The following is a 25,092-nucleotide window of genomic DNA, read 5'->3' as shown; positions in this document are numbered from 1 at the left end:
TGGCCTTTTATCACATTTTTTAAAAAGGCAACTCTATTTCTTTCGAAGTGTTTGTTCTTATTTGTCCTTGTCTCCTGAAAGTTTATCCTTTGGGGAGGATTGCAACGGAAATTGAGAAGCTTCCTTGCTGAGAAACTAAATCAGGGCAGAACTGAACTGGGGTTTGGGTTTTTTTGTTTTGTTTTGTTTTGTTTTGTTTTGCCTTTTTTTTTTTTTTTAAGCAGAAAATGCACAGACACAGCCATTTTGCATCCTAAGATAGCAGAGAAGGGAGACTCAGACTCCTGCCTCCCCACCGCCTAGCACCATCTCTGCTCAGGAACCACTTGTTTAGTTTCCAGGCTGTAAGACAGGGATCAAGTGTCCCCAGTGAGGAGGAATAGACACAGTTTTTTGAAAGCCTCCATGTCCGGGGCACATGGTAGAGGTAGGCGGGCTCATGCATTCACACACCTGACCTTAAGTGACCCAGAAGACAGGACCTTGATCCATCTTCCAGGACCGTCCTGTCTGCGCCCACTTAGAATCTGTGGCCTGGAACATGGACGAGCGGCCATGTGATTTTCCAGATGCAAAGGAAGACAGTACTAGATAGAAGGTTCTTTCCCGATTGTCTAGCCCAACCCCCTCGTTTCACAGATGATGTCTACAGAGAGGAAGTTTCTTGCTGCTCCAACAAGGTAGAACAGGCAGAATCACTGACTGATAAAGGAATCGACCCAGCAATAAGCTCATTTCAGAGGGTTGCAAGTGTTTTGATGAAAATGAAACAGAACCATGGGATAAAGACTGACATGGGCTTCCTGGACAGTCAGGTTCACGGAGACAGGAAGTAGAACAGTGGTTAGGAGGGTCGGGTGGGGGTAGGGATGGACAGTTAGTGTTGGATGGGTGCAGAGGTTTATTTTGGGATGAAGCAAAATTTCTGGAGGTGGATGACAGCAGCAATGGCCACACAACAGTGTGAACATACTGAAAGCCATTGAACTATCCACTTACGATAGTTAAAATGGTAAATCTTATGTTATATACATTTTATCACAATTTAAAGAGGAAAAGAAAGATGAACATTCGTTGTGGGAAGTTGGTCAGGGAAGGCGCTTCAGAGGAGGGGGCTGGGAACTGAGGCCGAAGGAAGAGGAGGATCCTACCACCAAGGACCTCAGGGAAGGGGGTCCTCCGTGCTGGGCAAAATTTGGTGAAAGATGGGCTGAGTCCATGGGCTTGGTCCATGACAGGGCAGTCAGGCAGAAGGGGCGGAGGGAACCAGTGCTGGGAGGAGACGGGGCTTTCTGGAGGCCTGTGCAATACCTGCTGAGTGTCAGCTAAGTGCCGGGCGCATCGCTCAGCCTTTTTACGTGTGGTCTAGCTTTTCACCTACTCAACGTCCGTGATGATTACATACTATCATCCCCATTGAACAGATGGAGAAGTTGAGGCCCTGAGACGCTGTAGGGACTTACACTCCAGTCTGTCTCATTCTGAAGGCTGTCCTCTTGGGACCCACACTGTGAGCCTGTCCATGACTCTTCCAGGTGCATGAATCGGTTAAGCCCCAGTGCACAGCTGGATCCAGGGGAGGTCAGGCCGGTGGAGACTGCAAACTCCGCCTTGCCCCTGCCTCCCACGAGCTGTGTCAGCCCAGGCTCGACCGCTCACTCTCTTCCCCCACATGGGAGTCGGACATAATAATAGGATAGACATTTCGTCTATAGATCTATATATATATATCCCTGGAAATATCTCCTCCTTGCAAAATGACGCTCTAAAAATAACAGGGCTTCTGGGAAAACTAGAGTTAGGGACAGGCGAAACCCAAACCTTGCCATATTTAACCAGAGGACTGACAACGGCGATCACAATCCTGTTTAAAATGCTAGCAGAATTTTTAAAAAGACATACTGAATCCATCACAAAGAAAAGCTACAGAAACTTGTAGAAGAGTCACAGAGCTTGATGTCGGAGGGAGTCGGGAAGTGGGGGGTCGGCTGAGTTAGAAAGGGGAAAATTGCAACCATCTCTTTGAGGACAGAGAAGGTGGCCAGTCTGGGGCCAGCGGAAGAATGTGGGTCGATGGGCACGGTGTACGGTTCCGCATTTCTTGCAGCTTGCCACCCTCCGCTGTGCTTGTGTGTACTGCGTTCACCTGTTGTTTGATGGCAAAAGGCAGTGATGTGCTGGGGAAACCACAGATGAACCGATGGGGCTTGAACCACAGAAGCACAAGTTGTAGCAGAGCGGGCTGAACCTAACTCACAGGGCAGGGAAAACAAAATGAGGTCATGGAGGCAAGGCGCGTGTCACTGTGTCTATGTAGACAGAGCTCAATAAATGTTTGTTGGCAATGATAAAAATAATAATAAATGTCACCTCTCCACAGACCCTCTTTAGTCCTGCAGAGGGGTGGTGGGTGTCTCCAGGTCTGCTGGAGCTGTCTGTTCTCCACACGTGGGCAATCCAGAAGTTCCGTGGTGCAGAGTGTCTCATCTTGGACTTCACACTGCCCCTAGCCCAACCGGAGGGTCCCCTGTCGAATGACCAGTAAACTGAGGTCCACTCTGAAGGGTTTTCAGATCTTTAAAAAAATGTTTCTGCCTTTCCCCCAGGCCAAGAGTTCACCACAACGAGTCAGAAGAGCTTCGAGCAAACAGGTTTCCAAAACACGCTCTCTGGAATGTACGGGCCCGTGGTGTTCCCAGGCTCGGGAGCCGGTCTGACGGGGGCTCATCTCTTCTGTCTTCTGGCTTGTGATCGTGATTCATGCTGTGACGGTTTCATCCTTGCTCAGATTCGAGGAGGTAATCAATGTGACTGTGAGGACCGGAGCCTGACGAAGGAGCAAGTGGGGTTGCCGAGGCCGGGGCGTGCAGTGTGGGGATGGCGTGGGGAGGTGCGGGCGCGGGGTGACGCCTTAGCTTATGCCGCCCTGCAGGCGGAGTTCATTCTAAGAACAGCTGGGAAGCTCGAAGTGAAGGCTTAAGTGAAGGTTTCAGTGAAGGAAGGCCATGCTCAGATGTGAATTTTGAAGCTTTGGCTTGAGTGCGCAGAAGGTAGTAGATGGGGAGTTGGAACAGAGATGGGGCTCCGTTAGGAGCTACCCCCAGAGTCCAGCTGAAAGCGGGTAGCATGGGCTGAGATGATAGCGGTGGAGGTGGAGAAAAAGGGTCAGATTCAAGGTATCCTTAGCAGGCAAAATCGGAGGACCAAAGAAGGGGAAGGTGTCAAAGACATTCGTGGCGATCCAGATTGTTCACCTGGTTGGATGGCTTGTTTGTGTGGCGAATAATGGTAGATATCAGCTTTTGGGTTTGATGATGGGAGAGGGGGTCTTGGGAAGGGCATGAGCCCATTTGCAATGTGCCGAGTTCACAGAGCCCTTAAGACATTCACAAGATGTAGACTAAGCTTTTGGGTACAAAGCTCTGGAGCTCAGAGGGGGACTCCAGGTGGGAGATAGCGATGCATGAGTTCCCAGTACTGAGGTGGTATCAGAGCTGTGGGTCTGGGTGGGATTTCCTAGGAAGAGGGTACACGGTGAGAAGGTAGGGGGGAGGGGTGTGATCCATAGGGAACACCTATATAACGGGGAGGACCTTCAAAGAAGATGGGGAATTAGAGCCCAGACATCTGGGAGGAGCCCTAGGAGGGTGTACATCATGGAAACCGTGGTAGAGAGGGTGGGAAGATGAAGGGAGGTTGTCCACAGGCTTGAATGCTGCTCGGAGTTCAAGCATGGTGTTTACAGAAAATGCTGAGGTTAGCCCACAGCTGTCTGTGGGGCTGGATGGGAGCATGTTGTTGGAGGGGTAGGGCAGCAGTCTGGACTGGACTGAGTTGAATTCTAAAATCCCTTTTAGATTTAATGCTCTGTGATTATATGATGTGCATTCATGGTAGTGTTTAGATAAGCAGAAGTATACATATAGAGAGATAGATATTATACATGCACACATGTACACACACACCCCCATATAAACACAGGTATGTAGGTGAAACACTGCAGTTAAAATCTGCAATGCCTTTTGCCCTCCTCTCTGAAGACACGACAGTTCCTCCAAATGCTCTTATTACTCACCAAACCATATGGTTTTCAACTTGGAAGGTTGTTTTCCTTAGAATCGTATATGGAAGAATTAGTTTGTTCCACGGAACAGTAAGCCCACAAAATCCTTTTTTCCATGACATTTCTGGCTCGCACCTCGCTTGCTTTTCCCTCCAAGGGGCACCTGTGACCCGTGAATCATGTGGAGCTGAATGACCACCTCACCACGCCGCAGGCTAAGCCCTCTTGGAGATGCACGTAAAACACCAGGCAGATGTCTTCCCCAGGCTGGTCCGATGGGCAGATCTGGAGCTTTGAATTATAAAGCTTTGGCCGGATCTGTCGATGACTGGGAACAGACTCCCGCTCTGTCCTTTTATTGTCATCTGGAAAGTCATTTAACCTTCTGGTAGATTCCCCCTTCCCCTCCCTGCTTCTGCCTCCTCCAACCTTCAACTCCTAAGTGGCTTTGATTCCACTGATTATTAAGGACAGTTCATGAGACTTCCGTACCGACATTTCAGTGGGGTTCTGAGGGACCCGTGTGCCCCTGCACTTCCCAGGAGTGTAATGGAAGCCGGCAGGACGGATCCAAATTATTTTGAATCTCTAGCTGGCGCTCATCTCTCAGACACACGGAGTTCTCGTTGACACTTTAGCACGAAAGAACAAAGCTACGTGGATTTCTCTTCCAAGGTCTGAGAGCAGAAGGAAAAAAAATACACCCACCTCTTGTTTAATTCCATGACTCTGTTTCCTGGCTTGGAAGAGGGCAGCCACAGGGCTCAGACTTCCTCTGGGCTCTCAGTGGGCTCTTAGGCACCCCTGCTACCTGGGGTGCTGAGAGGCTCAGTCTGGGGGCCCCCCTGAGACCCTCACAGCCTTCTGGCCATTCCTCCGGTTCTCGGTTGGGAAAACCCTTCTCCTTTTCTGTGCCTCTGTTTCCTTATCTATGAAACGAAGTGGTCTGCCCAGGTCAGGGATTCTAGAATCCAAGTGTGCAGCAGAATCATCTGGGATGCTGTTGACAAATCCTGATTCCCGAATGTCACCACCACCCACCCCTACAACCTGCTAAGTCAGAAACTGGTTGCTGCTGAGGAATGAGCGTCGTCAGAGCTCTCCCTGTGTTGTTGTTAGAAGCAGTCGGAGCCCCGGGTTTGAGAACCAGCAGTCAGAGGACTGTAAGGGGACTGTTTACACAGAGATGCTGCTGTTGGTTTCTTATCACCTGTGGGTTAAAAGTGGCCAATGGAGGGAGAAGGACAGAATATCAGATTCATAAACCAGCCCTCTGAGTTGTCTACTTTGGTGAAATTCTGGTGAGAGATGAGGTTGAAACTCTATCTGGATCTGGGCCTAAATTAGGATAAAGAAGGGAATGGGGTTATGAGGTGGCAGATTTCCCATTTTTTCCAGGAGAATCTGAACGACCACACTAGCTATAATGGGATTATTTATTGAAATGACATAGCGATTATTTAATTTCTAGATCTCAGTAAATTTGGGCAATTAACTTATAGGAGACTCGGTTTTCTCACCAGTAAAACAGAAATAATAATGTCAGTAAGAATTGAGGGGATTAACATTTAAAGTGTTTACCAGCATAGTGACTGCAAAGCACAGACATCTGAAATCTTTGAGTGACCTGCCTTATCTCACTAAAACCAATGTTGTATGCACTTAGTACGGGATAAATCTTCCTGGTACTAAATGAAGTTGTAACTTCAGGGAAACATTTTAAAAATTAGGATGTGTATTCAAAATTAGCATATGTAGGAGTGCCTGGTTGGCTCAGTCGGTTAAGCGACCCACTCCTGGTTTTGGCTCAGGTCATGATCTCAGGGTCATGAGATCGAACCCCACAACAGGCTCAGTGCTGAGTGGGAGTCTGCTGGAGATTCTCTCCCTCCCCCTCGGCCCCTCCTGCTGAGTGTGCATCCTCCCTCTGTCTCAAATAAATAAATCTTTTTAAAAAATCAGGCTTTCCAAAAAATTGATCTAATAAAAAATTAAACAGAATAGTCTAGTGCCTCCCCTGGTTATAGAATTCTCTCTGCACGTCCCAGGTATGGAGGGCAGAGGACCTCTGCTTGAATGCATCCAGAGACAAGGAACTCACTTTCTTCATAGGGAAGCTTGTGTCATTGGTACAGAGCTCCTGGTTTTTCATAGTTCCTTATTTAGAATCTGAGTACTCCTTTCTGAGTCCCTTCAAAGTTGCCATGTGTACATGTGTGTGTGCGTGTGTGTGTGTGTGTGTGTGTGTGTGTGTTGGAGAGAGAGGTTGAGAGAAGGAAGAGAGACTGAAGCTGCTATTTATTTGCTTAAAGTCTCAAAAAGATCGCTCGATGGGGTAGAGGGCAGAGAATGAAGACAGAGGTCTCTAGCACTAAGACTCCTAGTGGTATTGAAGACGTCACTGCTGCTGACCCGTGAAGAAGGGTTCTACTGGAGGGGGAAGGGTTCAGCAGGACAGGCATGGCAGTGGGCCTCCCTTTGGGAATTTGCCACCGTGACAAGTACAGGACTATCAGAGAAGAGGAACCCGACTGAAAACCAGCCTCCTGAGTTCCGGTGTCGGTCCGTGTGTCCTCCCGAGGTATCGTTCCCCGTCCCCATCCTCCAAGCCTCTCCGGGCACAGACGTGAGTCCCTAAAAGGGCCCTCCTTGTTCTTCATCACATCAACCTCTCCTCTCTCTCCTGACTCCGCAGGTCCCATCATCTGTGGGTTGCTGAGCTCTCCTGACGTCCTACTTTGCAATGTCAAGGACTGGAGGGACCCCGCTGAAGCCCAGGCTAATGCCACGTGTCCTGGTGTGACATATGACCAGGGGGGGCGCCAGGGGACGTTGCATCTGGGAGGCCAGGAGTTCCAGAGTAAGTCTCTGCCTTCTGCCTCACTTCTCTCAAAATGTATGCTTTGCATTTCACCAGCAAGTTCTGCCATTCCTCTCCGAGGAGCCCTCTTTGTACCCTGAGAAAGGAATATTTCTGAAAAGAAATTGCACAAAGACACTGCTTAAAACCTGAACAGAGCATCTCAGCAGCTCTCCCAAGGCTGTAGGTTGGCTGGAGGGAGGCCGGTGCAGCTGGCCTGTTTGTGGCAGCCACACTGTTTCAGAGGGTACAGATGCATTGCCCCTAATTACAGGGGTGTAAGGGGCTGTGTGCCCTGCCACCCACACTCCGTTGACAGAAATAGCTATTCAGCTTGCTCGGCCCTCCTCTTTCTTTCAGAAGCTCTTCCAACATTTTCCACAAACTTATAAGCATAAGATCTAGACGTTACCCCGAGATCACCTGCCCACCCCCTCATTTTACAGGGATGGGCATTAGCGCCTGAGATCCCTCAGTGGCCAGTCGGATCACCTCTCTGCCTCCCCCAGCCCTGTCCCCTCAGCTGGTGTCCATCAGAGAAGAACCCTAAACTGAGGACTGACCACACCAGCAAACTCTGTGGTCAGGGCCAGGGAGCTCGGCATCCCCAGAAGCTCATTATAAATATGGATGCTCAGGTCCCATTCCAGACCCCCAGGGTAGCCCCAGGAATCTGTTCTAACCAGCTATCTGGAGAATGCCATGCCCACTAAGTTTGGGAAGTTTGAGAAGCCCTGACTAGGTGACCTGGACGTTTCCTTCCAACCCAAAAAGTTGGAGTTTGTGGTGAGAACCGGGCCCAGAGGCTCACTGAGTCCAGGTTCCTATGTGAGGCTGGCCGAAGCCTGGCTCATCTTGCCTCCTCTCTGTTTTTTTTTGCCAGCACATGGTTCCAACCCACCCTCTGCGTTGGGAGGGGTGAAGGCAGTGCAGGTGTCAGCCAGATAGGGCAGGGAAGGGGGGTGTCAAAGAGCTCTTGGAGGCTTCCTGTCTCTAGACGTTCGTCCTTCAAAAGTGGGCAGCCACTATTTCCTGCCTCCAGGAGAAGTTTGCAAGACCTGCTTCTCAGTGTGAGGCAGCTCTTGGGGTTCTAATGGCAGAGAGCTCAACATCTCCTCCACGGGCCTCCCTGACTACCCTGCCGAGTTCAATGTTTCCCCCACCATAGAGCTTCTGTGTTCTGTGTTCTGTGAATGGCTCTGATAGGCTGTGCGGTGGGCAGTGTGGTGGGCAGGGCCCTGAAAGTGTGCCTCAGCCTGTCTACTGTTCGCACTTGCCAGCTGGGAGTGTGCCCGTGCTGTTGAATCCCAGTTTTGGACACCAGTTGTGTGACCTGGAGCAGGTCAGGTGATATCTTCAGGCCTTACTGCTTGTCTACAGAATGGGGTAGCGAGAGGACCCATCTCCCAGGGCTGTGCTGAGGTGGGAGGAGAGAGTGGCGATTATCTTAGACGTGTCTCCCCTCATGCTTGCCATGAGCCAGCCCTGCTCTCAGGCTCTGGTCACTGCTCACTCATGCCCCAACACAGTGCTTGGAGGGAGGCATTGCTTTCAATTCTCCCCACTTGACAGCTGAAGAAACTGAGGCACACTGAAAAGTCTTATTAAGGACCCAGTGCTTCTAAGGAGAAGGACTGGGACCCGAAACCAGGCAATATGGCTCCAAAGCTGACATTCTTACCTACTCCTCTTTATAGGCACTTACAGATAATAGCGTGTCACATAGTATTAATGTTAGATAATATTATTATCATCATTTTTTTAACTTTGTCGTAGTCTTTGGTTGTTTTTACGAAGTGGACCCGTGTCTAATTAATTTCTGGTTTCCCACCATCCAGCATAAAACCTGACATAGAGAATATACAATATCTGTGGAATGAATATTTACCAAAGCCTACATAAAAAAAAATATTGCCTAATTAAGTGGAATTCCATGAGACTTAACTTTTTTTGGGGGGGAGTTAATAAAATCAAATCGCTTATTTACGTGGTGGATAGCAAGCATATGGTATCTATTATTCTGAGAGGTAGACCAGGGTGAAAACAAGCATTTGCAGAAAGATGTATGATACATTCATGGGCAATAAATCCAGAGTGAATTGCTTCACATGGAGCATGTGCTTGGTATGTGCCCAAAAATAAAGAATGTGTCCTTGTGTGGCCTCCCTGAGAAGGAGTGATTATCAAATGACTTTTGAGGTTTTGGGTTTTTTTTCGATGCCCTGTGTGTATGTGTATATTTTGGGGTGTGGACAAAGTTTTAAGAAGGGTACTCTTTGGTGGGGATTTCAGGCACCTTGAATTTATATCCATGATGTTCCAAATTGGGGGTCATCTCATACACAAACAGACCATGAGGCCCTCTCCAACTGAGAAAAATAGTTCTCTGCTGCACTAATAGGTTACTCTTCAAGTACAGTGAGTCCCTGGGAAAAGAAACATGGTTTAAATTCTTACTAAAATGTGAATAGCTGATAGACTTCCTTTTCTGACAATACATATTGATAGAGGGAAAGAGGAGTGAGGATTCCATGGATCCAGACAGTGGCGGGGGGCCACAGAATGGATCGAAAGCACATGGGAAGGATGTAAGGACCACAACGATGAACTCTCTCTGTTACAGCCTCTGCCTTCCCATTTAGCCATTGGTTAGATGTTCATTAAAACACAGACTTTGGAATCAGACCCCAGAATTCAAATCCCAGTGTGAATGCTTACTCCTTGTATGGCCTGTCTGGGCCTTGGCCTTCCCAGTTATAAAATGAAGATAATCATGATTTTGGATTCTTGGAAGGTTGGAAGGATTGAAGGAGGAACGTGTGGTGAAGCATTGGGAGTGGTGCCCGGAGCAAATGGGGCACTCCATAAATAGTAGAGATTTTGGGGCAATGGCCTGCATCAAAAATCCTGGCAATGATTTCTGCTTTTCTCCTCCAGCTCTGTGGCCCTGCTCAAAGCACTTCACCTCTCTGAGCCTCAGGGTCTGCATCTGTAAAATGGGGGCACACTTCTTTACATATTAAAGAATGAAGGGCTAACATGTTCTATGGGCTGTAGTTTAAGGCACGGTTTCTGAACCTCAAGTCCTCGCTGCCCTGATGGCACACCTCACAGAGGCACCCTGTAGGACTTCCGGTCTAGACATCTGCTCTCATCAGCTCACCAGCCCTCTGAGAGTCTGGTCCAACAGGTGGTCTGGTTAAATTAGCATTTATGTACAAAGTGTAAGTGAATCGATTGCCATTTGTAGGAATTGGCAACCCAACAAAATCCACTAAATTAAAACAGGAAGTACATCAGTATCCGTGTTGCATTTTGCAAAGCACTTTCACCCCATCGACTCACTGATCCTTTTGATGCTTGAGTGAGGCCACTGGTTACATCACCCAGGAGAGTGCAGTTCTGAGCTCTGATGGGTCATACTTACAGAAACTGCTTTGCATGAAGTGCCGTGGCTAGAACCTAAACCTCAGGCTTTGGGGAACAGGGCCATCCGTGGACGCTCTCCCCAGCCCCACCCCATGGTGCGACATGCTTGTATAATTTGTGTTGTCCCAGCAAATTAAGGAGTCCAGTAGTGGACGTCCCTCTGGGCTTGCTCCGCTCCAGACATCAGGTCATTAATGTCAGGAATCCACACGTTCTCCTTCCAGGATGTTCAAGGGCTGTGGGGAGAAGGGGACAAAAGGCCCCGGGAAAGCAGGAGGGTCAGGGGTGGGTGGCAGAGGTGACCTGCGTGGGCATGAACAGCCACAGAAGAGGGAGTTGTTGGGCTCACTTGTCTGTCACTCGTCCTGAGAGTTTGCTGAGTGTGGGCGCCAGGCCAAGAACTGGGGCACACACGGGGAGGAATGGCCTCTGTGTTGGAAGGAGCGTGAAGGTTAGTTGGGGTGACAGGAAGATTACTGACATGCAGTGGTGCTGTTTGTCCATCTCAGAGGACTGACAAAAGTCCAGAGAACTCAGAATTCCCTTTTAGTTCATTTTTCCTTGTTTGTTTATGCAACCAAATATCAGTTCACGACAAACAAATAGACCCACAAACAAATAACCCTGCAAATCCCCTGGGAGCCATTTTATCCCATAAGAAGGCCCAGTGCTTTTCCTGGTTGTGAGATTTCTCTTCCCCGTTGTCAGATTTCTGTTTAAACGTTACTCTCAGGGAAAGAATCCACCCCGAGTCTGTGTCTCCCAAATTGCCCATGGGCATCTCTGGATGTTTCAACTGTTTGGGACTGGCTGGATCCATCTTCCCATTTCTAAGGGAAAACGCTTAGACAGCTCTGGGACTGCTTATGTCTTCTTTCTCACAATGTCTTGAAGTGCAAATGAATGAAAACTGGGCAGATTAAATGTCCCTTCCTACCCATAGGGACTTATCATTTGACAGGAAAAACAAGCCTTGGCAGAACACTCCTGGGTTTATTCTGAATCCCAAAGGCTTCATGCTTTGGGCAGTGGTGAGGCTCTGCTGATGGCTGGTGTCCTCTTCATAGGAGTCTGTTTTGTATCAGTGCTTGCCACTGTCTCGGGGTGTTGGGAGGTAGGTGGAGAAACTTACAATGCCTCTGGGATGCTTACTGTCTCCACATGCATTCGGAGAAGACGTCTGGTGTGCACATACAAATAGGATGATTTTATTATAGTTATTTACAATAGTGGTCATGTGCTTTGCACTAAGCAGAGCCTGAGACAAGGATTCAGGAATGCAATTAATTTAGGAAGGGCAAGGAATAGAAGGTAGACTCTGAAACCCGGGCTTTCTAGTTTGGGATGCTGCCCACTGCCAGGCTGTAGGTTCAAATTAACTGCCCAGACATAGCACATGACCTCGGCAGAAGTGTCCTGAAGTAAATTAAGTGCTCACCAACCTCCAGGAATCAGGTTCCGTGCCAAACCCCAAAACTTCTAAATGTGTATGTGTTTGTGTTGCCTTGATTATGGAGAGAGAGGTGATGAGTCAGAGCATGGAGACCTGTTTGTGTCACAGGGATATTCTAACTCAGCTGTCATGGAAAGAATGGAACAAATGTCTGGATAGTCAAAACTGTTTTACCTTAAAATATTGCTTAGCAGGGAAGAGGTGGAATTATGTTTGCTTCAGTTCCATGTGCCTCCTCACAACCAACAATATTGAGTCGGGAAGTTTTGGGGAATGGAGGGAAGCATTGGACGTCAGCATTAGGAAAGCGAATTTAGTGGGCAGCCTTCCTGTGCTTAGGAAGATGATGCTCTGTGTTTGCTTGGTGGACTCTGAATATCGATTTCTCTGTTTTCCTCATTCATTCCTCCTTGTAGTCATTAATGTGCTGAACACCAATTCTGCAGCAGTCATTATGCCAGATGTGTGTGATACAAAGAACACTAAGTCCCCGTTCCTGATGTCCGAAAGCTCTAGTACATTCAGTGGACAGTTACAGTCAAGTGTGAAATTAAAGATAGAGATGCTTTTTGAGTGTTCTGTAAATCTAGAGGAAGGGCATATAACCCAGCCAGAGGGTTCGTGGGGGCCTTCTAGAAGGAGTTGGCATCAGCCCTCATTCTTAAAGAATGAGTAGAGGTTAACCAGGTGGAAGGGGGTGAGGGTTCTCGAGTGCAGTGATACAGAAGGCTGGAAGCATGCATTAGGTGGAACTAGAAAGACAGGCCCCTTGGAGATGGCACGTGGCTGCTCACACTGCCAAGAACCAGGTCCCAGGGAAGTGATTCTGAAATGTATGGTAGCTATAGTAAGACTGGAGGTAGGATTGCCTTTGGGGAAGGATACCTTGGAGCTGTGTGGCTGGTGGGGGGGTTGGGAGGGAGTCAAGGGAACCAGTGAAAGTCTGTGATGAGGCCTGAGCCAAGAGAGAGGGTCCTGCTGTGGGGGAGGATTCAAGACCAGTTTGGGAAACAGCCTGGGTGGATGTGGAGTTTGATGCAGGGAAAGAGGATGGGTCTGAGAGACTGACCAGGAAGGAGCGGGTACCCTTGACTGACTTGGGAAGTAGGAGGAGGTGAGTGTGGTTATAGAAATGGGGTGGGGGATGGGGAAGACAAGAGAGAGGGCGAATGCCATGCCCTTCACCCTGTGGCCTCTGTGCATGCCTGTGGAGATCTGGCAATCAGTTCAGTAGTCAAAATGCCAAGGGTGTTTTCACTTTGTGGTGATTTACATGCATCTACATGTCAGTCTGTAGATGCCAGGTGACTTTCTGGATCTACCAGGTGCTCAGCTTTTTGTGTCCTGGATGTAACTGAATTCCACTGGTTTGCATGGTGTTGAAATGAGCCAAAACCAAGGATGGGGTTAAGACTCACCATATTTTCCTGGCTAGAAGGCACGGGGCTCTACTGCCTTGATATGGACAAAAAGTGGGAAAGAAGTCCCATTCTCACCACAGTTCAGTGCATTCTGGCCCCAAAATAGAGCGTGAGACCTGTGCACCTGTGTGGAGCACCTGTTCTTCTCTGGGCGATGGAGGGCTCCTGTAATTGCCCTTGCCACTCCATGAAAAGCAGGACACGTCTACCACACCACATCAAGATGTTCTGGGCAACGTGAGAGGCTCACCCACTCACCTAAGTCAGAAATGGGGACTGCTGAGTGGTAAAAAAATCCTTGAGGGATTAGTGCTCTTGAGAAGGAGCAATGATGGGGATGTGGACTAATATTACTGAGGGTCCATGATCTAAATGCTCAGGTGTATCCCATGGTAAATTACTTTGTAAAGGGCTCCTTGGTTTCAGTCTTAGATTTGAGAGCAATAATGCATTAAGATTGATAAGAATAAGATAAGAATAATAAGAATAAGGATTAAGATGTTGTTTCTCCTACTTTTATAGAATAAATAAGAATCCTAATGCATGGATAGCTATACTATTTGGAAAATTTTACTTTATTTATTTATTTTATGTATATCTGTGTTACCAAAAGGGTAAATCTCTCTCTCTCTCTCTCTCTCTCTATATATATATATATATATATATATATATATATATATATATCTCCCCCCATCCTTTTGAAGAGTCAGTGTACCATATAGATTTGGGTGTAAAAAGATTTAAGAAACAAATTCTCTAATTTCCCTTGGGGGAGTGTCCAAAGTCCCCTTGCCTGCCCTTCGTCATAAACAAATGTGACCAGGAAGGGTGGCTGAAGCACAGCAGATTGCTCCATGCTGGTGTTGGAAGAGTATACCATGGGCTACTCTGTTGTGCGTTGAATGAGTTTCAAAGTTTCAGAGATCCAAGTCTAGATCTCCCAGACATCATAGGTTTTAATTTCCCCAGATTTTTATAAGAGGCATCCACCCTCTGAAGAGGACAAGGAGAGAATTATGAGTAGATCTTTAAAGGAAATGTGTAATCCCAATATTGGGCAGTGTGAGATGTCCTAGAATTGCTGCTTATTCCCATTTTAGAAGAAAAACCAAATGGAAGTGCAGCTCAATATTTTTGGCTCAGCTCCCTGGCACAGAGCAGGTCATTCTTGGTGTGGAAGGGCTCATGACTTGAATAGCTGAGTTTTCCAAATCATTCACTGTTTAACTAAACCTCTTTAAACCTCCTTAAATACCCCTCTAAACACAAGAACCTTTATAGGTGTTTGCTATTTTGGATGGACAGAGTTCTAAAATGTGTTATCCTCTCTTTAGCCTGGTGATTAAGAGCATGGGGTGTGGAGCCAAGCAGGTGGGATTTGAATTCTGCCATTGGCCTCTGGATTTTGATCTGCACCGGGAAATCAGGGGCAAAAATGCCTACCTATGAGGTTTAAACGAGGCAATATCTGGAAGGTGCTCATCATAGTGTTGGGCAAATGGCGAAGAGTTAATAATAATTGACTATAATAATACATGGTTCTTAATGATACTAACGCGATGTGATTAACTTCTTGAGGTCTCAGGTTGTGAACCATGTGTTTCCTGCCATGCATGGAGTTCTTTTGCCTCCAGAACCTCTTCTTTCTTCTGAGTTCTCTTCCCCGGCTTTCAAAGTACAGGGGATAGACAGATCCTAGGGCTGAGCAGAGGCAAGAGAGGCAAACTTGATCATCAAGGAATGGTGTGGCAAAGCCATTCGCATCTAGATAATTCCAGAAGAATGTAGTTTGGCAGAAAGAAAACTGAATAACATTAGTAATGAATCTAATAATGGAACCTACCAATCATAGGGTGCTTATCAAATGTTGAGGGCTCCACAAGATGATTCACAGGATTCCCACTCTCACTATTACTGTCCCCATTTGCCTACAAGTCTCAGAGGGCTTACATGACTTGGACAGTTAAGACAGCACCCGAGTCTCTAGGGGCTTGGTTCTCTTTTGGCCACTCCCCAGTTCCTTCAGTGACTCTCAGTTTCCCAGCCCCTCCCCATGATAATCTCTTTGGTGCCTGACCTGGGCCTGACCAACTCTGGTCTTGTACCAGGTATCTGGAAGACTCTTCCATGACGTGTTGTTTTGGGGGCATGCACCTTGGCAGGAAACAGAGTTCTCAGGCCAGGAGGGTCCTGTGTGGGAGAGAGGTGGGTCAGCGTGGCCATGGTGGGTCCCCTGTGAGAACAGGCACTCTCAAGCTCATAGAAATAAATATCTCTCTTGGCAGTTCCGGCCTCCGTGGAAGGACCTCCAGACACCATTACCAGCTTCCAGCAGGTTTATCTCTGGAAAGGTGAGCGGCGGGGCAGAGGGGGTGAGCAGGACACAGCTTACACCAGACTGGCCTCACCTCTCGTTCATGAGGCACCCTGCTCCCCAGAGAGGAAACTGTAGAGATTTGTTTTCCAAATGAGTGCTCTTTGTGGCATAGAAGGACCTGACTCTCATCAGATAAGATACCAAACCCTAGAAGAAATGTGTAAAGGGTAGAAGCCCCAGCAAAGATGGGGGAAGGAAGCATGGCTTCCTGTGAGATCAAGTTCACTGACCCCGAGCTGCCCTTGTTCCTGGAAAGGAGATTTGAGGCCGCTTAGGCCAAAGATGCATTTTTCCAGGGGACTCAGCCACAGACGTCATTCCCCCTGAGGTCACGGCGAGGGGATGCATCCCCCTGTGGTAATGACATGACCCTGCTTGTAGGTAGTGCCCCTGTGGGTGTGTGGAGCAGGTTGGGGCTCCAGATAAAACCCGGATTTGGCTACTTCTTTCTGCTCTGTTTGTTCTCCTCTGAATTTCCTGAGCATCGCCCAAGTGCCTACTCAGTGCCAGGACAGTGCAAGGCATTTGGGATGAGTCTGAGTGGGATGGGATGAGAGAGGTGGGTGAGGCACAGCCTTCACCTGTAGGGAGTTCCAGCCTTGGGAAGCAGCGGGAGTAGACGACCTGCACAAACCGTGGCTGTGGGGCTAGTGGGGGGAGGGGGCCTGAGGCCACCCCATGTCACTTTCCTTCTTTTCCTGGGATCCCTCCTCACCCTGTGGGGTCTGCTTAGAGACAGGAGAGTGCCCTGGGGTGGAGTCACTGGGTGTGATTTCTGGTTGTATTACTCACTGCCTTGCGGCCTCATGCACATCAGTTACACGCTCACAGCCCTGTCCCCTCATGGGCACCATGAAAATAAGAGTGCTGGGCACACAGAGCTGCATGAGCTCGGGCAAGTGGCCCAGTGCCTAGTGCAGCCCAGCCGCTACCCCACGCTGGTGGTGGTGAGGGTGGATGGAGGGCACAAGGAAGGAGGAGGAAGAAAGGGGCACCTGGGTGGCTCAGTGGGTTAAGCATCTGCCTTCAGCTCAGATCATGATCTCAGGGTCCTGGGATGGAGCCCCGCATCAGGCTCCCTGCTCGGAGGGGAGTCTGCTTCTCCCTCTCCCACTTCCCCTACTCGTGTTCCCTCCCTCTCTCTCCATGTGTCTTTTTCTGTCAAATAAATAAAATCTTAAAAAAAAAAAAAAGAGGAGGAAGAGAGGGAGGGACAGGAGAAAAAGAAAAGGCGGACGCTCACTATATTTTCATTTTAAAGTGATTTAATGAGATTATACACTTTGTTTCTCATTAGCCGTCCTTATAAGGTAGCTATAAAAGGGGATGCTATTTTATTCATTTTGCAGACAAGAACGGCCAGGCGTGGAAAAGTTCAGTGAAATGCCCTCCAGGCCTCCCAGGGGCGGGACCCCGACTCTGGCTCCAGATTCAGTGCTTCTTAGTTATCAGAAATGTCTGACAAATAAGCTGCCAGCTGGTGAGGGATTAAGGGCTTGCTTCTGCCGAGGGTATTTGCCGCCCGGAGCAAAAGCACCCAAAGGCTTGTCTGATCCCCTGTTCTCCCCAGGGGCCCACTCTGTTTTCAAGGAAGACAAGTTCCCAACTTGGAGATTTTATTTAAGTTTTCAAATTCTGATTCATCTACTTTTCCCCTGAATATTCTGGGATAAGTTACTTCATCTCTATGCATCTCTGTTTTCTCAAGAGTAAGTGACAATCTTACTCCTCACCCTCACGGGGCATTGTAAAGACCAGTATTTATTATCACATTTCTTTAGCTTTGCAATGAATCATTTCAATATTGAGGACAGTAATGATTCTCTTAATGAGAAGTTGGCTGATGTGTCCTCAAAGGCCAAGAAGTACAAGTCTCTGCCCCGGATTTGTTCCAGACCCTGTCTCGGGCACCTGGCTGTGGACTGTGAGGCTTTCCCACTTTGCCATTTCATTGACAAGAGAAATACCTCCCTTTTTTCACCCCAACATAAAACAACAATCTTTCTTTCCCTCCTAGATTCTGACATGGGGTCTCGATCTGAGTCTCTGGGATGTGGAAGAGACACGGAGCCAAGGCCAGCGTCTCCAACAGACACAGGTACCAACCGCAAAGCCTTTTTCTTTCTTTCTTTTTTTTTTTTATTTATTTATTTGACAGACGGTGATCACAAGTAGGCAGAGAAGCAGGCAGAGAGTGAGGAAGGGAAGCAGGCTCCCTGCGGAGCAGACAGCCCGATGCGATGCGGGGCTTGATCCCAGGACGCTGGGATCATGACCTGAGCCGAAGGCAGAGGCTTTAACCCACTGAGCCACCCAGGCGCCCCACCGCAAAGCCTTTTTCTACACAGGGGTGCCCGGCTGTGGAGATGAGATGGTGATGCCCCGCGTCTGGTCCATGCTCGGACTCGTCAGCATCCCTGCCCCCTGCGGCCAGGGACCACCCTCTCAGCTCTCAACCCAGCTAATCACTTCACAAACACAGACAGCTCCTCAGAGGGGCGACTGGCACTGAAAGTGCAGTGGAACCACTGCAGAGTCATCACTGCTCCTGGAAAAGGAAATGACCAGAACAGCAAAACCCAGCAAAAATGATTACAGAGCAAGCTCCAGCTGACTGTGGTCAGAGAGTGTAAACGGAATGTACAGATTCTGGCACTGTTCAGTGAGGGAGATTTCTAGAGAGTCCTTGAGAAAGGGTCATTTTACTCAGTGGAAGATACAAATCCATACGTTAACAGGGACGGAGTGTATGTGTTGAGATGCTCTGTCCCTAGCATCTCGAGTTGTTATTTCTTAGGGGGAGATAAAACTCAGGGTGGGAGCAGGGAGGAGCGGGGGAGAGGGAGAGGAAGGAGGAGGAGGAGGAAGAAGGGGGAAGGGAGGAGGAGACTCTGGAAGGCAAGGGAAGGGTAGACAGGGGAAGGGAAGGGAAAGGAATAGACAGGGGAAGGGAGAGGGGAAGCAGGTCGATCTGCCAGCCCAGGGGGACAGCATGGCACCATGGGAGGGGAACGCCACACTGCAAAACAGATAGATTAGGGCTTGAGCCACTTTATTTGCCACTTATGTTAACTGCATGACCAAGAGTACTTTGCTCACCTTCTAAGAGCCTTGATTCATGTGTAGAATGGACCTCGCTTTCCACTAATCCCATTATAGCACATCTGGGTGAAACACCTGGCACGTTGCCTGGCAGTTACCAGATGCCATCCACGTCACTGGTTCTTCTGCTTTCTGGGGCTTCTGTCCAGCTCAAATGAGAGAAGGTACAAAGCCCACCCCAAATGGGGCACATCCCATAGTAGTCTGGCTGTTGTGAGTTCATTCTGCATTCATAGAGTTGCAGGAGCCAAGGGCTGTGCCTTGGTTTAGACTACAGGTTCTCAGGCCAGAAGAGCAGGCTTCAAACCCCAGATCTGCCTCTGTCTGCCTGTGCAACCCTGAGTCACCTTCCCTGGCCTCAGTTTCTCCCTCAGTAAATGAGAGAGAGAGCAGTCCCCATGAGCCAGGGCAGTTGTGGGAATTAGAGTAAGTAATGCTGAAAATTACAGGGGCACAGAGAACGTGCTCAAAAATTGGTGGCTGTTATTACGTGGCAGTCGTGGTATTAGTGATGCTGATCCTAGCACCGAGCCTGGCTCATAGTAAGCTTTCTGTAAAGTTCTGTCCCCAGTCCTCTCTCTGCCTGTGTTGGTCGTCAGAGAGCAGGTCCCTGTTTGGCGTGGAGACTAGGGTCAGGGTACATACTCCTGTCCAGTGCTCTTCTCAGCGGTGTCTTTTGCACTTTGGGAGGTCTTCTGGTAGGAGCTTTAGTTTTGCCAGAAGGGTGGTGGGACGGGTGGGTGGGCGTGCATCGTCTTGCAAAAGTCGGGGCAACTCTGCTGACTGGTGTCATTGTTCCCACTTCGTCAATGGGACACAAAAGGCCTCAGGTGCCTCAGTATCCCCTGGTTAAGCCAGTCCAGCACTAACTAAGCAGTGCCAGGATTCAAGCTGAGGTCAGCTGCCTCTGAAGCCCGGATTCTTCTAGAACACCAGCCACCCCTTGGCACAGTGTGGGCTCCAGAGCTAAGTCCTGGTGACCCCCGGCTGGTGGAGCAGATGAGTTTTGGTGTGATTTGCAGAGCAGACTTTTTTTTTTTTTTTTTAACTGAGCCAGTATTTTTAACTTAGGAGATTTTATATAAAAATTGAGATTTTAAGCTTCTCTAGAGAAAAACAGAGGACGAGCTCTGGCAGCACTGGTTTCAGATTTCTGCCTGGTGCCCGTCCTCTGAGCTGAGGTGACCTGCCCTTGCTGTCAGGGGCCCAGCTCTCCCGTTGGCCCCAGGCCCTGCCTCGCACCAGGCACTCCGGCTGGCCCCACCTCCCCTGGGACACTTGTGTTTGGGGTTCCCCCACCTAAGCCAGGCCACAGAGCGGGGGGCAGGTAGCCAGACCGCTCGTGGCAAGGTACAGGTGAATGACTTCGGGGCGATTCTGGACGTTCTGTAAAATCCATCATTATACCCCATGTCAGTCCACATCTATGGAACCATCACACGACTCCCACACGAAGGACCCCCCCAAGTGCCCTCCCCAGAAGGGGAGCTGGGCCCCGCGCCCAAGACCTTGGAGGGAATCAGGGTGAACAGACCCAGCTCAGCTCGGTTTTCCCTTTCTCAGCTGATTACATTCCTGGGCTGAGGACGATAACGCCCCTGCAGGAGTCACCGCTTTGATCCGCTCCTGTCTGGCCTGTGCACCTCGGTGTTCCTCGGAATGGCCTCCCCGTTCAGGGCACAGTGAGGAATTCTCCCCTTTCCGCTCCGGGTCGCTTCAGTTAGTCTGAGTGTTTGAGACACGCAGAGGGAAGCCAGCAAGGAGAGCCTCCTATCTAGCAATGGCCCCAGCTCTACTCCCTGAGCTGTGTCATGTCCCCGGAGTAAGCACCTCTGCCAAGAAGGAGCTCTCACGAAGAGCAGAAATCAGCCCTTCACCCCTGGGCCTGGAACACTGGGCTGCTCAGCACTGGAGAGCCTCTTTATAGGGCTACAGAACGTCAGAGAAGGAGGGAACAGCGTTGGCCTTGAGGCACAGGAGGACTAGGTAGGTGAGGAAGAGGGGTAAGCACGAACAGTAGTCCTGGGAGCAAGCAGTGTGGCAAGGCTGCAGGAGTGTAAGTTGAAGCAATTGGAGATAAATCTTAAGATACAGGTAGAGCCTGGACCAAGAAGAAAGCTTGGACTTCTGTCCTATGGGCAGCACGGCACCCGGAAAGAGCCTTCAGCCAGTGATCGTGGCACATGAAGATATAAGGAGAGACTAAGGGATAGTCAAGCTGGAGCTTTCATGGCTCGGGGCAGAGCAGAGCTGAAAGCTGTCTGAGCAGGTGAAGGCTGCCCTTTGGGAGAGAGCTAGGACTTCTGTGTGGCTTCAAAAGATAGGAGCATCAGTGGTTCACAGTGATAGATTTGACTCCACAAAAGATAGGAGCGTCAGTGGTTCAAAGTGACAGATTTGACTCCACAACTTCTTAACGGTGGAGTACGGCGCTGCGGTCAGCCCAGACATGTCAAGCAGGCTGTGGGGGATGGCTCCTAAGATTTCTTCCAAACTAAGAGTCTAAGAGTTTGCAATTCTATAATTTTTAGGACTGTGTGAAACCTTCTGAACTCTTCCTGCCTGGCTTGACTCCCAGCCCTATGACCTCCAGACATGCCCTGAGTTCACACCGCCTAAAGAAAGTGTGTGTGTGTGTGTGTGTGTGTGTGTGTGTGTGTGTGTGTGATAGAGAGAGAGAAAGAGAGAGAGAGAGAGAGACAGGGATGGTGGGAGACAGAAAGAGAAACTCATTGTGGAGATAAAGCAAAGGAAGCTGACTCTCTCCTTCCTTTTTAGATTTGGCAACAGACCTTTTCTCCCCTGTGGACCTTAACCGGGTCACTGTCAATGGAAGCCGATCCCTGCCCAGCCAGCAGCACTGGCTTTTCAAACATGTGTTTTCACCTCAGCAGGCAAACCTATGGTGTCTGTCTCGTAAGTATCCTCAGACCTCATCCTTCCCCTTCTAGATCCTTTGATCAGGCAACACAGACCTGGTTAACAACTCGCGGTAAATAGATATGATGAAACTCAATGGCATAACTCAGGGATCACTTCAGTATTGTACCATCAGTAATACAGAAGAAAGACAGGACATAACCTATATCTTCAAGAAGCTTATAGGATAGATAATCTCTACTTTACTCCAAGAACCTATCATCCATCCATCAATCTATCCATCCCTTCATCTACTATCCATCCATCCATCCATCCATCCATCCATCTATCCTTTATTCAGCAGGCATGTGCTATGTTTAGCATGTGCTATGTTCTAAGCCTTGTGTTTGACCTTGGAGATGAGGAAAAAAAAAAAAGAAAATGAATTAACTATGACTCCTCCCTGTGAGGGAGCTACCGTACACCGGTGGGAAAGTCTGACATGGTAGTGGGATCAGGCAAGATCATTCACAGAGTTCACAAGGTTTTTACAGTTCTGTGGCCTTTGGTCTGAATATTTCAACTGCCTCTGAGATGGTCCTGGGTAGATCCAATGGAATTTTGCCCTGCGTTCTCCTGCATTTCCGTGTGTACAGCTCACTCCTCACCCTGCTAGACTCTGCTTTTATTCAGAGCCACATGGGCTCTCAGTTTGATGGAGAGTCCTCTCTCCAGCTAGTAGAACCCCAGTATTTTTTCTTAGACCTTCCAGACTTGGTAGTCTCGACTCTCCTGGGCCTCTGTCCTCCCAGGAAGAATCCCTACCAGGCATTTCTTCCTTGTAGATCCTGTAGAGATTCTTTTCCTGCAGGCCTCCCAAGGACTAAAACCCATCACTCTCTTTTTTGCAGGCTGTGTCCAGGAGTCCTCTTTCTGTCAGCTGGCAGAGATAACAGAAAATTCACCCTTATATTTCACCTGCGTCCTCTACCCAGAGGCCCAGGTGTGTGATGATGTCATGGAGTCCAATCCCAAAGGCTGCAGACTGATCCTGCCTCACAGGCCAAAGACTTTGTTCCACAAGAATGGTGAGTACTTGGTGGGATCTGCACAAACTGCTTTTCTAGTGGGCTCTGGGCTCTGTGGTTTTAGAAATATCCAGATTAACTTATCTTTTTAAAATTAGAGTTACTCATGCTCCTTGTAGCAATGTGAAGCCATTTAGAAATGCATGAAGCTGATGATGGAGAACAATCCTGTTCTGCACTCCCACTCCTTAGAAAAAAAAACACTGTTAATGCACATATGAGTTAAAATTCCATTTCACTGTATATTACAGAAAATGCCAGCAGTGACTTTAACAAGGTAGCAGTTGATTTGTTTCCTCCAAAGACATTAATAACACTATTGTTGGGGGGGGGGATTTTTTTTTCCCCCTTGTGCAGCCTCTATTTCTTCCAAGATGTTATCATGCTTCACTTACTGTTCTATCTGGGCTGGAGGTCTCTCTCAGATATCTGGCAACCCTTGATTTTACACTCAAATATAAGAGAGGGGCCCAGAAACTAATTGGCAGGCTTGGAGTATGTAGTGAGAGCTTGCTGACTTGAAGTTTCCCTGTAGGGTAGTCTAGTTGGGCCACACTTTGGGAATCCCTCAGGTCATTATTTTTTAGTCTTTCCTGTGTAGGAATCTTATAATATCTAGGCTGGGGCCATGAACCTGGCTGCTATTTGTTTGGACACCAAATTAGATTGGAAGATGAGAATCTCAACCTTCACCATGTGGATGAACTTGAATGAATCCCCTAGTTTCAGTGTGGGACTCCCACCACGATGGGCAGTCCCCCTGTGGCACCCAAGAGATCATCTCTTTTTTGTACTATCTGGAGAATAAACCTTCCACTTTCTTCTGTGGTGGGGAGAGAACACTTGTCTCCTGTGCAAAAGAGAGAAAGCCATCTGGAGACCTCATTGCTTCTTAAGGAAATTTCCAGCCTATCCTAGTTTAGTCCACTTTCATCCCAGTGATGCCAATGCTTAAACTTTTGGGGATTCCAGAAGGTGCATAAGGTTGTTTCTTGTTCTTGCCACAGAAAAATTGAGGACTCAGCTTTCTTAGTCTACAAATTCAACTTTGTATTCTTCTGTGCGCTTTCTAGATTCTAGAACTTTGTTGATCTATCCCTTCTTCTATTTTCTTTATCCTTGTGGGTGTGATCCTTTACAAAATTCCCCTGACTGTTATTTTAGTGAGATTTGGGAGGAGAGCAAAGGGTAGGCATGTGAGTTCAATACGCCATCTTTAATTGGAAGCTCTTGATCTGATATACACATACTCATCCTCATATTTTCATGGATACGACAAGTTTCTTCCTAAATAATATAATTTCTTTCTTCCCCTGTATAGTTGTACTGAGAGATAAAGTGAAGAACTTCTACACTCGCCTGCCATTTCAAACACTGACGGGAATTTCCGTTAGAAACAAAGTGCCCATGTCTGAAAAATCCATTTCAAATGGGTAAGCTACTTCAGTCCCCTCAAGTATTTATTATTAAGACTTTTCTATATCCATGAAGATAACGACTTAATATTAGTTAAAGGCACACACATAAAAATCTGTAAACCCAAAGCAAAGAGTGAGAAGGTCATGAGGAGGTGGCCATACCTAAAAACCATGGCTAAGTTAACAAAACACAAAATTTAGTGCTGAACGCCAAGTCAGCTGACACAAAAGGGAAACACTGACCCATGTCTTATCAATAACAATTATCAAGCACTGTAATAAACCGAATCAGCCAAGTCTCACTGTGCTGTACGCAGAATCTGGAGAGCCAGTAGAACCTTTAATAGGATCATAAGATTATAAGGACTTCTAATTTGACTTATTATTTTTAAAAGTATGTTATGATATGTTTAGTTAGTTAGCTGTGATTTGCTTGTTTTAATTGAAGGTGACATTTCTGTCAGCCCAGTCTATGGGTCTCACCCATCAGAATCACCAAGAGGACTTTTTACAAATCTGGGTCCTTCCCTGGACCTACTGAATCATCATTTCCCGGGATGGGGCTAAAGAATCTGAATTTTAAGTAAGATTCTCCTCCTGGTGATTCTTTTCTACTTTGGAATTTGAGAGTCATTGGTCTGTGATCTTTTGGTCTTTGAAGTGTTATTGATTGATGAAATGTGTCATGTTGCTGGTGTTGAAGATTTGCTTCTGAAAGTGGACTCAGAAAAGTGTTACAGGGTAGATGACCTTAAGATCTGGCAGGATGCTGCCCATGAGGATGGGAGAAGGTTAGAGAAGGAGGGGTGGAACAAGGGATCGGTCTGATCCTGGTGTTGGGGACTCAGAGAATGGTGGTGCCATGGGAAAGCATCTCATCCAGGCTGGAACTTAGAATTGGGTTTCCAAAGAAGGAGAACAAAGTGATGGGTGGGCCAGTGGGTAGATGGGCAGGACTCTGGGAGAGGAAACCATGGGGTAAGAGCCCACAGGAGTTAGGGAAGAGATACAGTCAGCACTGG

General features: G+C 48.1%; 1 protein-coding gene across 1 annotated transcript in view; it reads left to right on the top strand.

Moving 5' to 3' along the window:
- TG (thyroglobulin) overlaps positions 1-25,092 on the top strand; it is a gene marked incomplete at its 5' end in the record, with an annotated part of 244,264 nt that overhangs the window by 72,483 nt on the left and 146,689 nt on the right. The window contains 7 exons of the mRNA XM_080800604.1: positions 2,607-2,798; positions 6,759-6,923; positions 15,512-15,577; positions 17,621-17,701; positions 21,484-21,621; positions 22,476-22,652; positions 23,974-24,085. Of these exons, the coding sequence (XP_080656730.1) occupies positions 2,607-2,798; positions 6,759-6,923; positions 15,512-15,577; positions 17,621-17,701; positions 21,484-21,621; positions 22,476-22,652; positions 23,974-24,085 (931 nt within the window). The remainder of the gene's footprint in view (positions 1-2,606; positions 2,799-6,758; positions 6,924-15,511; positions 15,578-17,620; positions 17,702-21,483; positions 21,622-22,475; positions 22,653-23,973; positions 24,086-25,092) is intronic.

Source organism: Martes martes (genome assembly GCF_963455335.1).
Source record: "Martes martes genome assembly, chromosome: 4".
Classification (NCBI taxonomy): Eukaryota; Metazoa; Chordata; class Mammalia; order Carnivora; family Mustelidae; genus Martes; species Martes martes.
Note: the sequence above shows the minus strand (reverse complement) of the source record. Positions and strands in the feature narration are given on the sequence as shown.